The sequence below is a fragment of the Trichechus manatus genome, unplaced genomic scaffold, assembly GCF_000243295.1.
Source record: "Trichechus manatus latirostris isolate Lorelei unplaced genomic scaffold, TriManLat1.0 scaffold00073, whole genome shotgun sequence".
Lineage (NCBI taxonomy): Eukaryota > Metazoa > Chordata > Mammalia > Sirenia > Trichechidae > Trichechus > Trichechus manatus.
The window spans coordinates 1,623,059-1,642,042 of NW_004444009.1; the positions used below are offsets into that span (position 1 = coordinate 1,623,059).

The following is an 18,984-nucleotide window of genomic DNA, read 5'->3' on the forward strand; positions in this document are numbered from 1 at the left end:
CTGTGGTCCATTAGTCCTTTGGACTAGTCTTTTCCTTGTATCCTGTTCTCTTCATTCTCCCTTGCTCCCGAAGGGGTGAGACCAGTGGAATATCTTAGATGGCTGCTCACAGGCTTTTAAGACCCCAGGTGCTACTCACCAAGTAGAATGTAGAACATTGTCATTATAAACTGTGTTATGCCAATTGAACTAGATGTTCCCCGAGACCATGGTCCCCACAGCACTCTGCCCGCAGCTGGGTTTTCTTGTCCTTGCATGTATAACCCTGGGTGCCTGAGGGGGGTTGGTTCCAGGAACCCCCACAGATACCAAATCCAAGGATGCTCAAGTCCATTATATAAAATGGTGTAGTATTTGCACATCCTCACGTATACTGTAAATCATCTCTAGATTACTTATAATATCTAATACAATGTAAGTGCTATGTAAATAGTTGTTATACTATATTGTTTAGGGAATAATGACAAGAACAAAGTCTATTATTTTTTCCAGAGTATTTTCATCCACGGTTGGTTGAACTCACTGACACAGAACCCATGGAAAGGGAGGGCCAACTATACTAAGTTTTAAAGCTGAATTCTTTTAATATGCTGTCTAGCCCTGCAACTTGTAACTAACAGTATTAAGATATCATTCACTTAACTGATAGTTAAACTTATTTAAATGCCAAAGAATATCAAACACCTCATTATCTTCAAATTAACATGCATTGGGTTTCACTTTTAGGCCAGTTTTCTGAACTAGTGAGTGGTATATATTTCGTATTTCATAAAAACTAACAAAGCATTGACCAGTTACTCAAAAGTGCTTTACAGCATTCATTAGTCAAACAGGAGTACAGTTCTTCTGCAATGACATATTCCGTCTTTACTCTGTCTTTGGGGACTAACTCTATTTGACAATGTTTCTTATCCAGATCTGGAGTGAGTCCCTCCATCTTAGCAGATTGCAAGCCTCTGCCATAATGAGTCCTGCACAGGGGCTGAAAATCTTGTTGATTCTTTTTTTAGTTAACAGTAGAAAATCCTACTGTTGAAATCCAGACACAACATAGAGCAGAAGTTAAGAACACAGTCTAGGTTCAAATCCTATTTCCATCACCTACTAGCAGTGTTGTTGTTAGGTGTCATTGAGTCCTTTTTGACTCATAACGACCCCATATCAGAGTAGAACTACCCCATAGGGTTTTCTTGGCTATAATTTTTATGGAAGCAGATCGTCAGGTCTTTTTCTGGGGGATCCACTGGGTGAGTTCGAACCACCAACCTTTTGGTTAGCATTTAATTGTTTGTCCCACCAGGGCTTCTTACTAACAGTGTGCCCTCAGGCAAATCATTAAGCTTCTCAGTACTTCTTTCTCTTCATCTTTAAAAAGAGAATAATAATACCCACTTACAGACTTATTGGGGGGATTAAATGAAGGAATAAATATGCTAATCACTTATAACAGTGCCAAGTGCAAAGCACTTGTCATTTATTATTCAGTATGCCTGAAGTGGGACCCAAGCATTGATATTTCTGGTGTCACAGCCAAGTTTGGCAGCTACTGAACAGATATGTAATCAATTGAGTGTGGGAGGAGGTTGGGAGAGCATGTACCATCCTGCCTGATTATCCGGTCTCTAGTTTTTATCTCCAAAATGGTTTAAACTTATTCCCTGTTAAAGAATTAACTTGGAAATTTTTCTAGTTATCCTCCTGGCAAAATTTCAGCACCTTTGTCTTAGTTATCTAGTGCTGCTATAACAGAAATAGCACAAGCAGATGGCTTTAACAAACAAAAATGTATTATCTCACAGTCTAGGAGGCTAGAAGTCTGAACTCAGAGCGCCAGCTCCCAGGGAATGCTTTCTCTCTCTGTTGGTTCTGGGGGAAGGTCCTTGTCATCAATCTTCCCCTGGTCTAGTGGCTTCTCAGTGCAGGGACCCCAGGTCCAAAGGACATGCTCTGCTCCTGGCACTTCTTTCTTGGTGGCATGAGGTCCCTCTCCTCTCTGCTGGTTTCTCTCTTTTATACCTCAAGAGATTGACTCAAAATACAACCTAATCTTGTAGAGTGAGTCCCACCTCATTAACATAACTGCATCTCATCCTGCCTCATTAACATGGTACAGGTTAGGATTTAGAATACATAGCGTTAGGGTTAGTTAATCACATCATATCACAAAATGGTAGGTAACCACACAATACTGGGAAACCTGGCCTAGCCAAGTTGACACACATTTTTGGGAGACACAATTCAATCCCTAACAGCCTTAGAAACTGCTTCATTGAAAATTAATAAACTGTATTTCAACACAACTTTCTGACTTCTGTTAAGATAGGCTACATCTGTGTGGTTCACCATTATATTTCTATAGCCAAGCATGTTGCCTGGAAAATAGTGTTGTTGTATTGTTTTTAGGTGCCATTGAGTTGCTTCCGACTCATTGCAACCCTATGTACAACAAAACGAAACACTGCCTGGTCCTGTGCCATCCTCACAATCGTTGTTATGCTTGTGTCAATCCATTTCATCAAGGGTCTTCTGTCTTTCAATGACCCTCTACTTTACCAAGCATTATGTACTTCTCCAGGGACTGGTCCTTCCTGATAACATGTCCAAAGTACATGAGATGAAGTCTCACCATCCTTACTACTAAGGAGCATTCTGGCTGTACTTCTTCCAAGACAGATTTATTTATTTTTCTGGCAGCCCATGGTATATTCAATAGTCTTCACCAACACTACAACTCAAAGGCGTCAATTCTTCTTCAGTCTCCTTTTTTCATTGTCCAGCTTTCACATGCATATGAGGTGACTGAAAATACCATCGCTTGGGTCAGGCACACTTTAGTCCTCAAAGGGACATCTTTGCTTTTTAACACTTTAAGGAGGCCTTTTGCAGCACATTTGCTCAATGCAATACAACATTTGATTTCTTGACTGCTGCTTCCATGGGTGTTGATTGTGAATCCAAGTAAAATGAAATCTTTGACAACTTCAGTCTTTTCGCTGTTTATCATGCTGTTGCTTATTGGTCCAGTTGTGAGGATTTTTTTCTTTATGTTGAGGTATAGTCCACACCGAAGGCTGTAATCTTCGATCTTCATTAGTAAGTGCTTCAAGTCCTCTTTGCTTTCAGCAAGCAAGGTTGTGTCATCTGCATATCATGTGTTAATAAGTCTTCCTCCAATCCTGATGCCCCGTTCTTTTTCATATAGTCCAGCTTCTCAGATTATTTGCTTAGCATACAGATTGAATAAGTATGGTGAAAGGATCCAATTCTGAAGCACATCTTTCTTGACTTTAAACCATGCGGTATCCCTGGTTCTGTTCGAACGACTGCCTCTTGGTCTATGTACGGGTTCCTCATGAGTAGGTACCCGATATATTAGTGTTTAGTAAATAAATTCCTAAGGGGCAGACTATCTTCAGTAGCTGCTTGGATGTGTGTAGAGCTAGAGACCTTCTTTCTCACATTTTCCACAGTTACGTAGTTGTAGAGCCTGAGGTGTGATAAACCTCCATTAATTGCTGGCTAAGTATGTCATACTGGTTTTATTGGAGTTTTTCCCTATGTGGCATCTGGTCTCTACTACTCCGTTGCTTGTTATTTGGAGTCCTTCTCTTTCTCTGCAAACTTTCCTGTAATTTATTGTGGGTTTCATATATAAAATGAGCCCAGCCACTTTTCAATTCCACTATTGCCCCCACGTGTGCACGAAGACACTGGGGACTCTTGGGCTTCCATTCACTCTTTCTTGTTATAGGTTGCAAGAATTCAGTATGTTTTCTTTTCTTCTCAGTTAACACCACTTGTATTTTCCTATCTATATTACTCTTTCAAGAAGCCCTGGTGGTACAATGGTTAAGCACTCGACTGCTAACTAAAAGGTTGGTGTTTCAAACCCACCACCCCCTCTGTGGGAGAAAAACCCAGCTATCTGCTCACCTAAAGATTGCAACCTAAGAAACCCTATGGGGTAGTTCTGCTCTTTCCTATAGGGTTCCTATGAGTCAGAATCAACTCAACAGCACATAACAACAATATTCCTTTCTCTGTCCCACCTGCCCACAGGACTCACCACTTGCTGCCTTCTTGGTATTGCTAAATAGTTTCTAGCTCTCAGTATATTAATTTCAATCAGTTCTTATTCTTGATATCATCACTAACATTACATTAGACCAATGATGGAAAAAGGTGCTAAAAGGTGTAGTATATAATATTTTGATTTGCATACTCCAGAATTACTTTATCAGTTAAATAGCTTGAAAAAGTTTAAGTCCCTTATGAAATGCTGAGGATTTAATAGGTATTTAATGCTGGGAGATAATTTTTAATAATTGTTAGTCAAACTGAATTTTTAAAATCCTTAAAACATAGGAAAGCAGTGTCTCCCAAACTTAATGTGCATATGAATCACCTAGAGATTTTGCAAAAATGCACATTCTGACTCATTAATCTGAGGTGGGGCCAAGATTCTGCATTTTTATCAAGTCCCCACGGGATGGTGATGCTGCTCATCTGACACTACATTTTGAATAGTAAAGTTCTAAAAGTGTATATATAATTAAAAAAGACATCACATGGATACAATATAGTATAAAATGTGGCATATTTAATAAATGCTCATTTTAAATATCAAATTAAGTAATAAACACCTTAGATGAGTAGATTTTTTAAAATCCTTAACTTTCGTTACTCAAAAAAACAAAAAAGGAAAAAGTAATAAGACAACTGAATGGATGCAAAAATACTTAAAAGAGGGTTATTCCAGAGCCCTGGTGGCACAGTGGTTAGGTGTTAGTCTGCTAACCAAAAGGTCGGCAGTTTGAATACACCAGCTGCTCCTTGGAAACCCTGTGGGGCAGTTCTCTGTCCTATGGGATCGCTATGAGTCAAAATTGACTCGATGGCAACAGGTTTGTTTGTTTTTGGTATGGAGCAGTAGGAGCCCTGCTCCCATAAAGTCACAGCCTAGGAAACCCTATGGTGCAGTTTCACCCCGCCTTATAGGGTCACTATGAGTAGAAATGGTCTCCACGGCACACAACAACAACAACAGAGCAGTGGTTCTCAGATTTGGCTGCCCACTGAGGAATCACCTGGGGACTTTACAACATACTGATGTCAATCCATCCATAAGATTCTGATTTTATTGGCCTAATGTGCCAATAAAACTTTCCAGGTGTTTCTAATGTACAGCCAAGGTTGAAGACCTTTGACCCATAGCTTCCGAGTTTTCCCAGGTGAAAAATAAGGATGACCTTGCACCCTTAAGACAAAGTCCATACAGGGTTACAAAAGACCAACAACTTGTAGGCGCCCTTTAATGTTATGTAAACTTGCCCTCACTTTGAAAGAACTGAACCAACAAATTCATCATCACAATCATCTTCACTTGCTGCACATGTGCAGCTTTTAAATCATTGAAAAGGCTTCGAGCCTTTTCTTGTACTAAACCAAAAACCAAACCAAACCTGTTGCCAAGCCTAGTGACCCCATCCCACTGGCACTTGTGAAAGGCAGCCCCACCTTCTGGAACCGAATTGGTTGTTTTCAATCATAGGGAGAAAGCATCCAGTTTCTCACCATTAAGTGTGATGCTAGCTGTAGATTCTTTGTAGACGTCATTTATCAAATTGAAGATGTTTACTCTGTTTCTAGTTTGCTAAGGGTTTTTATCATGCGTGTGGTACAGCATTTTAACAGAATGAAAGGGAAAAAGAAAATCCTATCTCTAATAAGTCAACTGGTTTTCCGTTTTTTTTCATACTTCAAAAGAGCTCCATCTAATAGGGGAGAATACAATGTATAATTATGTAAACATGGATAGACTTGGGTAAATAAATATCTTATGCATACATAATGACACATAATTGGTGATTAGAATATGAATTTAATTTTGTAATGTTGCTTTTTCAGTCACTTATAGGTCATTTTCAATGGTCCTACATAGACTTCAAAAATCAGTTTTGATGTCTCCAGATTTATTCATTAATTCATTTCAAAGCATTTATTATCTATTATATATCAGGTACTATATTTCTCCGTGGGAGAAAGATACGGCAATCTGCTTCCATAAAGATTATAGCCTTGGAAACCCTACAGGGCAGTTCTAATTTGTCCTATAAGGTTGCTATGAGTCGGAATCGACTCGATGGCAACAGGTTTTTTTCACTGTATTCCTGATAGAGATACAAAAAAGGGACCTAACAATCATAGAAACAAATGCCTAATAATATAATGTGTTTAAGTTGCATTTATGGCAATATGAGCAGAAAGTTTTGGGAACTTGGAGGATGGATGGGACATCTAACTCTCTGGGGAGAACACAAAATTCTTCTCCAAAGAAGTGGCATTTTATTTGAGTCTTAAATGATGAATAGGAATTTTTCAGATGAAAAAGGGATGGACAAGTCAGGCATGGGGGATATGTGCAAAAGTTTAAATTTGTGCAAGAGCTTAGACTGTTTTGGGAACAATTTAGTGACTCAGAAACTTGGATTCATTGAAGGAAGCAGTCAAAGAAGATTAAAAAGGTAGATTGGGCTAGATTGTGAGATATCCTCCATGTTAAGATAAGGAATTTAGTTTTCCAGGTGGAATCAACAGAAACCATTAAGCAGTAGAATGACAGGATCTGCTCTTATTTAATTGGATACCTATAAAGTGGTGTGGAAGATAAATTCTGTGTCATATTCATATACCACAACTTACTAAACCACTCCCCTATTTTGGGGGCCTTTTAAGTTGTTTCTAATTAGTTGCTATCTATACATGTATATATGTGTATATATTCAACTCTTTTTGAGATAAATTTTGACGTGTTTCATTACTTTGTTGTACTTTATATAAAATGTACTTCTTTCTATATATGTTTTTCTCAATACAATTCAACAAATATCTATTAAACATTTACTAAATACTGTTTATTATTTTAGATGTCATGGGGAAAACCAAATCTAGTTTGGGGAGATAAAGAAGATACTATAAGACATTACAGAGGTCTTTGAAGCCTAAGCTCAGATATATGAATGGATTCTATAGGAAATGGGGCAAAATCAGTGATATAGTCACAGCAGTGCCCTCAAAAGAATATGTAGGTTGAAATAGTCAGGATAAGTTAGAAGAGACTTGAAACATGTGAAAGTATTGTTAGCCAAAGGAAATGAGATCTTGGGGTTTGGGGCAGAGGCAGGGACAGGAGACATAGAAATGATCAATTAAGGATTCCTAGACTAAAATATTCTCCAAAAAAAATGGGAGGAACACCATCCAGTATGTGGATAAAGCCAACAAACACTGTCCTTTGTGATCAGTTAATGTTTGATAATGTCCAGTGTCCCAATCAATATCTGTTCATTTCTGGAAGGGAAAGGGGGATCAAATTGGTTAAGGTGATTTTCCATAATCAGAACAATTTTTAAAAATCCAATAGACTTGAAAACTTGTCATTTGTGACATCTCATTGACAAAATAATAGGCTTGATAGATATTGCATTTTTTTAATGTGATCATCACAACAACCCCATGAGGTAGTTATTGGGAAGTTTTTGAGGAAGCAAAGTTTTGGTGTCGGGGAGAGGACACTGAATTGGAGATTACTCTCATCTGGAGCAGTGCTTCTCAGCTTTCATGTTCCTCTGAATCACTTGGGGATTTTGCTAAAAATGCATATTCTGATTCAGTAAGAGTGGGGTGGGACCTGACAGTCTGCATTTTTAACCCCTGCTGCTGGTCCACAGACCATACTTTAGGTAGCAAGGACCTAGAGCAGAGGTTCTCAAGTTTCAGTGTAATTTGTTGGGCATTTAGCTTGTTTCCTTTCTATATTGTAAATAAGGCTGTAATTAACATCCTTTAATGTAAACCTTTGTTTCTTTAATATGAATGTCTTTAGTATAATTGCCTAGAAGTAAATTAATGATTCAAAGGCTAGGTAAGTTTCAAGGGTTTTCATATATATTGTGACATTCTTTCCAGAAAACATTGTACTAACTTACACTCTTTCTAGTAAAAACTCCCATTTACCTCATTTTTACTAATACTGAGTACTAGTCTTTTAAAATATTCTTTATATTTAATTATATATTCTATAGTAATATGTTTATAATGTATATTAAATATTTTATTTTTAAATTATATACGATTGGTTATTAATATAACTATAATATACATGTATAATTTACATATTTAAATTATACACATTTAAATACATGAAAATATTTAAAAGACTTTCTTAGCTAGGCAGTTCTCACTTGGAGTCTTATGTGGTTGCAATCATATGACAAGTCGGCCTGGACATCTGATATGGCCCCTTTGCTCACATGTCTGGAACTCAGCTGGGATAGCTAGAATTCCTGGGAGCTGTCCACATCTCTCTTTATCCCCAGCATTCTTTCCATGTGTCTAATTGAGGCTTCCTCACAGTGTAGAGGTCTCAGGGTGGTTGGATTTCTTACATAGTTGCTGACTTCCATCACAATAAGCTTTCCAAGAGACCTATGCAGAAGCTACAAAGCTACTTATGACTTAGTCTCAGAAGTCATGCAGGGTCATTTCAACTGCATGCTGTTGGTCAAAAGCAAGTGACAAAGCCAACTCAGATTCAAGGGGAAGGGACTACACAAGGGTGTAAATACTGGGAGGTATGGCTCATGGAGCCCTGGTGGCACAGTGGTTAAAGCACTCAGCTGCTAACTAAAAGGTCAGTGGTTCGAACCTACCAGCTGCTCCACAGGAGAAAGATGTCACAATCTGCTTCCATAAAGATTTACAGCCTCAGAAACCCCATCGGGCAGTTCTACTGTGTCCTGTAGTGTTGCTGTGAGTTGGAATCAACTCAATGGCAGTGGGTATGACTCATATCCAACACTGTGTATGTGTATGTGTAGTTTAATTGCATTTCTTTCAAAATACTTTTTCAAATGTTTATTGACTATTTATAAACCGTAAAGTTGATTCCAAAATTGCTATGAATGCTTCTTATTTACTGCAGGAGAATCCTGAAGAAGGGCGGGCCAGTATTTACAAATCAGTGATCGTCAATACTTCCAAGGAGATGATGTGCTTCAGTGACTATCCCATCCCAGATCATTATCCCAACTTCATGCACAACTCCCAGGTCCTGGAATACTTCAGGATGTATGCCAAAGAATTTGACCTTCTAAAGTATATTCAATTCAAGGTAGGGAATTTTGTGGATATCTTTGTGGTTGAAGTTTTTGTCAAATAAATGAGTAACATGGTTTCATTTACAAGTGTTGCATTTAAAGATTGACTTGATAGGCTATGTATCTATCCTACCCAGACAAAAACTCTATTCTTTGTCCCCTCCGTGTCTGAAGAATGTTCATGGAAAAGTTTTTCTTCCATATGTTTTGGCTGCAGATCCAGTAAGCCACGTGCCAGAATGCTTTCGTTGTCTTCATTTTACACAATTTGATTTCAATAAAACATGAGGTGAGGGGAAGTTTTTTGCCCTATTACAGAGGGAATTTTAAAACTTTCTGGCCCCACTACTTGTCTGCTACTGCTCAGCACTTTCTCAAAGTGCTTTCCAATGTGTTATTTTATATGATCACCACAACAACCCAGTGAAGTACTTCTTGGAGGTTACTGAGGAAGCAAGTAAGATAACTCTGGTATAAAGGGAAGAACATTGAACTTGGGAACAAAGACCTGAGTGCTGGTCTTTGCTTCACCACTAATTAACTTGTGACCTCAGACAAGTAAGTTCCTCAACTTCTATTTGTCTTAACTGCCTTGTTTGTAAAACAAGATGATTATACTAGATCATTTCAGTGGTTCCTTCCTGCTCAACAGTCTCCTGTGGTTTTTCTGTAATTCTTAACCATATCTTAAAAGGGCAGATATTTATGACAGCTGGTAAAAAGTCGAGATTTCTTGCCTTCAGATCATTCTGCTAAATAATGCCTTCTCTTGTTGCTTTAACAATAACAAAATGGTAGTATCCAGTGAGAACTTCCACAGTATTGCTTCTCTTCATTTGTTTAAGCAACACTTAAGAACAGGTTTATTACCATACTAAGCAGTGTTGATGCAAAGATTTAAAAAAAAAAAAAAAAAAAAAAAAAAACCAGCAAGCACAGACTAGTTGGGGAAACAGAAGAATAAAGAGAGAGTGAGAGGGTGATAAGTGCCATAGATATCTGTACATTATAGCTCAAAGGAGGGATTCTTAACCATTGGGGCATGAGGTATCAGGCACCAGGGAATTCCTAGAGGAGGTGATGTCTGTGCTAAAGGGGGAATAAAACCAAATAACCACACCTGTTGCCATGGAGTCGATCCCAACTCATAGCGACTCTATGGGACAGAGTAGAACTGCGTAGTAGGGTTTCCAAGGAGCAGCTGGTAGATTCAAACTGCTGACCTTTTGGTTAGCAGCTGAGCTCTTAACCCCTGCACCACCAGGACTCCAAAGGGAGAGTTGGGGCCTGCTAAATGAAGCAAGAATAAAGGGTGATCCAGGCAGAGGCACCAGCCTATGTAAAAACAATAACATGATAGAGAGGAACTGTAAGTAATGCAGGATGGCTGGGGCATACAGGGGTAGGTATCTCTATTAGTCCACCAAGCTGTTATGGTCACAGGGTTCTACAGGCACATAGGAGCATATTCTTGGTATTTCCTTAGACTGAATAGAGTAAACCTTGTTTATTTATTATCTTATTTTTTTAAGCTAAAGATTATACTACTGACAATCCCATCTCACAACCTCTTTATAGTTATTTGTAAAGTAGGAATTTATGAAAGCCAAAGAGTGGTTTGTTTACATAAAATAGAAGACACTGAAATGTTTTTCTGCTCCACCCGGGAATGGACCCCTATAGCTCATTCACATGTTTAAGGCTAGCCAGTGAGAACAGGACTTGACAGAAGAAGGCATCAGAGGGTTCCAGGATCTCTGGGGGAAGAGGGGCGTTACTGCATGGAGTGTCATAAAAGCACAGAAGAAGCCCAGGTTTTATTCAGGTATCACAGTACCCTAGGGCATGGTCCAAGAAACGGTAATTTGCAGTCCTCTAGGAGCAGAGGTCCCTGGGAGGCATAAAGTGTTTGTGCTCGATTACTAACCTAAAAACATTGGTGGTTCGAATCAACCCAAAATCACCTTGTAATAAAGGCTTAGCAATCTGCTTGCATAAAGAAAACCCTTATGGAGTAGTTCTACTGTGTTTAACACATGGGATTGCCATGAGTTGGAATTGACTTGACAGCAATAGGTTTTAGAAGCAGAGCAGATGCCAGCAGCCATCTAAGATAGAACTGTTGGTCTCTACTTGTCAGGAGCAAAAGAGAAAGAAGGAAACCAAAGTCTCAGGGAAGAAACTAGTCTAAAGGGCTAATAGCCTACATGAGCCACGGCTTCATCCGTCCTGAGACCAGAAGAACTAGAAGGTGCCTGCCTAACACTATTGACCGGTCTAATCAGGGCCATAATAAATGGACCCTAACAGAACTGGAGAAATATGTGGAGCAGAACTCAAATTCTTAAAAAGTCCAGACTTACTGGACGAGCTGAGACTAGAGGACTCCCTGAGACTATCGCCCTGAGATAATCTTTAAACCTTGAACCATAACTGTCCCCTGAGGTCATCTTTTAAAGAACAGATTGGAACACAAAAATAAAGGATATCATCCATGATTATGGTGCTCAATTAAAAAACCATCTATATGAGATCAAAAGGTCAACAATTACTCTAAAGCGAAGATCAGAAGATAAGGAAGGGAACAGGGAAACTAGAGTACTGGAAACAGAACAACCAGAATGCAATTAAAGAGAACGTTGACACATTGTGAAAAATGTAACTAATGTCACTGAACAATTTGTGTAGAAATTGTCAAAGGGAACCTAATTTGCTGTGTAAACATCACCGAAAACACAATATAATATTTAAAAGAAATGGAGGAGAATACAGCATTAGCCTAACAACTCTGTTTTACTTAGCCTGCCTGATAGAAGTTTTCTCACTCTGATGGCAGCCAAAAAAAAAAAGTCAAATATTTCCTGCATGACCCTACGATGTAATGATGCCTGTGGTCTCAGCCTTTTGTGTAACACTCTGTAAGGAGAGTCATGTCAGGCAAGGTGTCTCCTGTATAGGCTACTTATAGTCCTCTCTGGCTATTATTTTTCTTTTCAGACCACTGTATACAGTGTGAGGAAGAGGCCTGATTTCTCTGCTTCAGGCCAGTGGGATGTGGTGACTGAGTCTGATGGGAAAAAGGAGGTAAATGTCTTTGATGGAGTCATGGTTTGCACCGGCCATCACACGAATGCTCACCTACCCTTGGAAAGCTTCCCTGGTGAGTAGGCTACCAGGAAGGAGGACCCTTGAACCATGTCTGTGACCTGACCCCTGAAGAATAGGAGTATTGCAGTCTCAGTGTTCCCAACCTTAGGATGAAATAATGCTTAATTCTGTATGTGCCCCTGGTGTTTGGATAACTTGAATTACTGCAGTTTTGGGGGGTAGAGGTAATAGTACTTTGGGAGTTTAGAGGAAGATTAGTTTTTCTAAGGATCAAAAGAAAAAACATGAAGTTTTTGGTCAACATTATGTTGAATGGAGAATTTTTGTTTTGTTTTGTTTTGTTTTTTATTTTTTTGTACGTCAGGTGAAGGCTTACAGAACAAATATTTTCTCATGAAACAGTAGTACACATATTGTTTTATGACATTGGTTAACAACCCCACAACATGTCAACCCTCTCCCTTCTCAACCTTTTTTTTTGGTGAAAATATACATAGCCAAAGGCACACCATTTCAAAAATTTCTACATGCACAGTTCAGTGACATCGACTACCCTCTTCCAATTGTGTTGCTATTCTCACTTAAGATGAAGGCTTACAAAACAAAATAGTTTCTCATTTAACAGTTAGTACACATGTTGCCCTATGACAACCTCACAACACATTAACACTATCCTTACTCAACCCTGGGTTCCCTATCACCAGCTTTCCTGTCCCCTTCTGCCTTCTGGACGTTGTCCCTGGACTGCTGTGCCTCATTAGTCCCATTTGGTTTTATGGGGCTGTCCACTCCCCAGCTGAACAGTGAACCTTGGAAATGACTTCACCACTGAGCTAAAAGGGTGTCTGGGGGCCATACTCTTGGGGTTTCTCCAGTCTCCTTTAGGCCAGTAAATCTGGTCTTTTTTTTGTGAGTTAGAATTTCGTTCTACATCCTTCTCCAGCTCTGTCCAGAACCCTCTGTTGTGATCCGGGTCGGAGCAGTCAGTGGTGGTAGCTGGGCACCCTCTAGCTGTACTGGACTCAGTCTGGTGGAGGCCTTGGTAGCTGTGGTCCATTAGTCCTTCGGACTAATCTTTTCCTTGTATCCTGTTCTCTTCATTCTCCCTTGCTCCCGAAGGGATGAGACCAGTGGAGTATCTTAGATGGCTGCTCACAGGCTTTTAAGACCCCAGACGCTACTCGCCTAGGTAGAATGTAGAACATTGTGATTATAAACTGTGTTATGCCAGTTGAGCTAGATGTTCCCCAAGACCATGGTCCCCACAGCCCTCCACCCAGCAATTCAGTCCCTCAGGGAGTTTGGATGTGTCTATGGAGCTTCCATGACCTTTCTTTATACAAGTTGTGCTGGTTTCCCCTGTATTGTGTACTGTCTCACCCTTCACCAAAGATACCCCTTATCTATTTAGTACCCCCCCACCCTTTCCATCCCTGGTAACCAACAAAGATTGTTACATTTTTTGTGTGAACTTTTTCATGGATTTTTACAATAGAGGTCTCATACTATATTTGTCCTTTTGCGATTGACTTATTTTGAATGGAGAATTTTTTTAACAGTCAAGGAAACAAATACAAATGTTGGGTTTTTATGGGTGATATGAAAGCTTGAAGAAAGAATGTAATTACAGTCTTTGTCCTGGTTTGTCATATTGGAAAAATATATATATATGCACATAAATATATACTCAAATTGAAATGGGAATACGCATTTAAGGGAATGAAAGTTCTGCGATAGTTTCAATTTGTGTCTGTAAGTCCACAGACTTCTTCCTTCAGTTGACTAATTCTTTTTGGTGCAGTGACTCTGTGTATTCCTTTCATCTGCTTTTGATGCTTCCTGCATCATTCAGTATTTTGTCCATAGAATCCTTCAATATTGCAACTCAGGGCTCGAATTTTCTCTTCAGTTCTTTCAGCTTGAGAAATGCTGAGTGCGTTCTTCCCTTTTGGTTTTCTAACTCCAGGTCTTTTCACATTTCATTATAATATTTCATTTTGTCTTCTCAAGCCACTTTGAAATCTTCTGTTCAGCTCTTTTACTTTATCATTTCTTCCATTTGCTTTAGCTACTCTACTTTCAAGAGCAAGTTCCAGAGTTTCTTCTGATATGCATTTGGGTCTTTTCTTTCTTTCCTGTCTTTTTAATGACTTTTTTTTAAAATTGTGATTTAGATGAAGGTCTACAGAGCAAAGTAGCTTCTCATTAAACGTTAACATACATATTGTTTTGTGACATTGGTTGCCAATCCCGTGATACGTCAACACTCTCCCCTTCTCGACGTTGGGTTCCCCATTAACAGCTTTCCTGTCCCCTCTTGCCTTCTCATCCTTGCCCCTGGGCTGGTGTGCCCATTTAGTCTCATTTTGTTTTATGGGCCTGTCTAATCTTTGGCAGAAGGGTGAACCTCAGGAGTGACTTCAGTACTGAGTTAAAAGAGAGTCCAGGAGCCATACTCTCGGGGTTTCTCCAGTCTCTGTCAGGCCAGTAAGTCTGGTCTTTTTTTTTTTTCATTTTAGATGAGGTTTTACAGAGCAAATTAGTTTTTCATTAAAAATTAATACACATATTGTTTTGTGACATTGGTTGCCACCCCCACGACATGTCAACACTCTCCCCTTCTCGACCTTGGGTTCCGCGTTATCAGCTTTCCTGTCCTTCTGCCTTCTCATCCTTGCCCCTGGGCTGGTATGCTCATTTAGCCTTGTTTTGTTTTATGGACCTGTCTAATCTTTGGCAGAAGGGTGAACCTCAGGAGTGACTTCAGTAATGGGTTGAAAGGGAGTCTGGTAGCCATACTCTCGGGGGTTTTCTAGTCTCTGTCAGACCAGTAAATCTGGTCTGTGTGTGTGTGTGTGTGTGTGTGTGTGTGTGTGTGTGTGTGTGTGTGTGTGAGTTAGAATTTTGTTCTACATTTTTCTGCAGCTCTGTCTGGGACCTTCTGTTGTGATTCCTATCAGAGCAGTCGGTAGTGGTAGCCAGGCACCAACTAGTTGTTGGGGACTCAGTCTGGTGGAGGCTGTGGTAGTTGTGGTCCATTAGTCTTAATGACCTTTTGCTGTCTTCATGTATGATGTCACAACTCTTGTGATCTTCGGTTATTTGTGTTCAGTGAGTCAAATTTGTTCTTGAGATGGTCTCTACATTCAGGTGGGATATACTCAAGATCGTACTTTGGCTCTCATGGACTTCAGCTTGAACTTGCATATGAGCAATTGATGCCACAGTAGGCCCCTGGCCTTGTTCTTACTGATGATATTGAGCTTCTCCATAGTTTCTTTTCACAGGTATAGTTGATTTGATTCCTGTGTATTCCATTTGACGAGGTCCATGTGTATAGTCACCGTTTATGATGTTGAAAACAGGTATTTGCAATGAAAATGTCATTGGTCTTGCGAAATTCTATCGCACATCTCCAGCATTGTTTCCATCACCAAGGCCACATTTTCCACTACTGATCCTTCTACTTTGTTTCCAGCTTTCCCATTCCAATCACCAGTAATTATCAATGCATCTTGATTGCATGTTTGATCAATTTCAGACTGCAGAAGTTGGTAAAAATCTTCGATTTCTTCATCTTTGCCATTAGTGGTTGGTGTGTAAATTTGAATAATAATTTATTAACTGGTCTTCATTGTAGGCATATGGATATTATCCTATCACTGACAGCATTGTACTTCAAAGTAAATCTTGAAATGTTCTTTTTGACACTGGATGCAGTGATGTTCCTCTTCAGTTTTTCATTCCCACCGTAGTAGACCATATGATTGTCTGATTCAAAACTGCCAATACTGGTCCATTTCAGCTCACTAACGCCTAGGATATTAATCTTCAAGCGTTCAATTTCATTCTTGACAGCCGCCAATTTTCCTTCATTCATACTTCATACATTCCATGTTCCAGCTATTAATGGATGTTGGCAGATGTTTCTTCTCATTTTGAGTTGGAAGAAGTCCAAGCTACACTGAAGGCATTGGCCAAAAACAGGACTCCAAGAATTGACGGAATACCAGTTGAGATGTTTCAACAAATGGATGCAATGCTGAACGTGCTCACTTGTCTATGCCAAGAAATTTGGAAGACATCTACCTGGCCAACTGATTGGAAGAGATCCATACGTGTGCCCGTTTCAAAGAAAGGTGATCCAACAGAATGCAGAAATTATTGAACAATATCATTAATATCACATGAAGGTAAAATTTGCTGAAGATCATTCAAAAACAGTTGCAGCAATACATCAACAGGGAACTTGGAGGAATTCAAGCTGGATTCAGAAGAGGATGTGGAAAAAGGGCTATCATTGCTGATGTCAGGTGGATCTTGGCTGAAAGCAGAGAATACCAGAAAGATGTTTACCTGTGTTCTGTTTGCTATGTAAAGGCATTCAACTGTGTGGATCATAATAAATTATGGATAAAATTCCAAAGAATGGGAATTCCAGAACACTTAATTGTGCTCACATAGAACCTGTACATAGGCCAAGAGGCAGTTGTTTGAACAGAACAAGGACATACTGCATGGTTTTAAATCAGGAAAGGTGTGCATCAGTGTTGTATTCTTTCACCAAACTTATTCAGTCTGTATGCTGAGCAAATAATCAGAGAAGCTGGACTATATGAAGAAGAATGTGGTATCAGGATTGGTGGAAGACTCATTAACAACCTGTGATATGCAGATGACACAGCGTTGCTTGCTGAAAGCGAAGAAGACTTGAAGCACTTACTGATGAAGATCAAAGACTACAGCCCTCAGTATGGATTACACCTCAATATAAAGAAAACAAAAATTCTCACAACTGGACCAATAAGCAACATCATGATAAACGGAGAAAAGATTGAAGTTGCCAAGGATTTCACTTTACTTGGATCCACAATCAACACCCATGGAAGCAACAGTCAAGAAATCAAACAACGTACTGTATTGGGCAAATCTGCTACAAAAGACCTTGTAAAGTGTTAAAAAGCAAAGATGTCTGTTTGAGGACTAAGGTGTGCCTGACCCAAACCATGATATTTTCAATTGCCTCATATGCATGAAGAACAATTAATGCCTTTGAATTATGTTGATGAAGACTACTGAACATACTGTGGTCTGCCAGAAAACAAACAAATCTGTCTTGGAAGAAGTACAGCCAGAATGCTCCTTAGAAGTGAGAATGGTAAGGCTTCATCTCATGTACTTTGGACACATTATCAGGAGGGACCAGTGCTTGGAGAAGGACATCATGCTTGGCAAAGTAGAGGGTCAGTGAAAAAGAGGAAGACCATCAATGAGATGGGCTGATACAGTGGCTACAACAATGGGTTCGAGCATAGCAACAATTGTGAGGATGGGGCAAGACCAGGCAATGTTTTGTTCTGTTGTATATTGGGTCGCTATGAGTCCAAACTGACTCGTTGGCACCTAACTACAAGTCCACAGAAGAAAGAGATCCTGAGTGAGTTAAGCAGAGTATTTCTGATAGGGAAATCATGAAGTTCTGCTCAGGCTATGGGAAAAGAAAATAGGCAGAACTATTCAGAAAGACAAGAGAGTAGCTGAGTGAAGGGAGAACACAGTGGAGAATATACGCTTAAACTCTATATCCAACTGAAGAAAATGGGTGATTTGACAAATAATGTCCATCAGATAACCCATCACCTAATGATTATTTACCCTTACCTTGCAGGGATTGAGAAGTTCAAAGGACAGTACTTCCACAGTCGAGAGTATAAAAACCCAGAGGCCTTCGCTGGAAAGAGTCATTATAATTGGCATTGGAAACTCTGGAGGCGATCTGGCTGTGGAGATCAGTCACACAGCCAAACAGGTTCGAATCAGTGAATTATTTACTTTGCCTCAACCTAGCTAAGCATCACCAAGGAAGCTGCAGGTAAATCCCACAGAGTGTATGGATACCCACACATAACCCATCAGTGCCAATGGCAAATGTAAGGATTGGTCTCATGACCTCAGTTAGCAATATTATGATTGATGAGCAAAATCGTGTGGGCATTATGAAAGAAGTTTGGGGACCCATGGTGTAAGCCTTCTTTGACACCATTGTCTGGTCAAATGGTCAGTTAAAAGGGAGCTGGACCTTCCCTGCACTGAGGAATTGCAGATTGCCAAAGAGACAGGCACCCAGAATAGGTGGAGATAAGATAGCCATGTCTGAGAATGCCTGGGTAAATGCATAGCAAAACTATGTTTCCAGGGAAGGCGAATTATGTCCCACAACTAATGCAAGCTGAAGAAACTCATTTGCTGGGTTCCAACATTTTGCTTTATGTATTCAGTTGTATTTCTGAGAAGTTGTTTGTAAATCAAAATTTTTAAATGCACTTTTAAATTTCAGTGTGTCAGGGAAGCTTGTATACTTCTTGTGGTATAATGCTTTTGGGAAGAAAAAACATTCTTTTCTCATAAAGCATTCTTCCTTACATTTTTCTCTTATAACTCCAGGTTTGTAAATATTCCACTTGCTTAAAACAAGGTATAGGTGGAAATCCAGAATAAGTATGATAGCCATTATGCATTTATCAAGTGTTTACAGTGTGCCACAATGTTTTTTTTTTTTTTATTGAACTTCAGGTGAAGGTTTACAGAACAAATAGTTTCTCATGAAACAGTAGTACACATGTTGTTTCATGACATTGGTTAACAACTCCACAACATATCAACCCTCTAACTTCTCAAACTTTTTTTTTGGTGAAAATACACATAGCCAAAGATACAC

General features: G+C 39.4%; 1 protein-coding gene across 1 annotated transcript in view; it reads left to right on the top strand.

The window, feature by feature from the left end:
* FMO5 (flavin containing dimethylaniline monoxygenase 5) overlaps nucleotides 1-18,984 on the top strand; it is a 45,901-nt gene that overhangs the window by 2,157 nt on the left and 24,760 nt on the right. Inside the window, 4 exon segments of the mRNA XM_023734849.1 lie at nucleotides 8,984-9,172; nucleotides 12,156-12,318; nucleotides 17,935-18,001; nucleotides 18,003-18,075. Of these exon segments, the coding sequence (XP_023590617.1) occupies nucleotides 8,984-9,172; nucleotides 12,156-12,318; nucleotides 17,935-18,001; nucleotides 18,003-18,075 (492 nt within the window).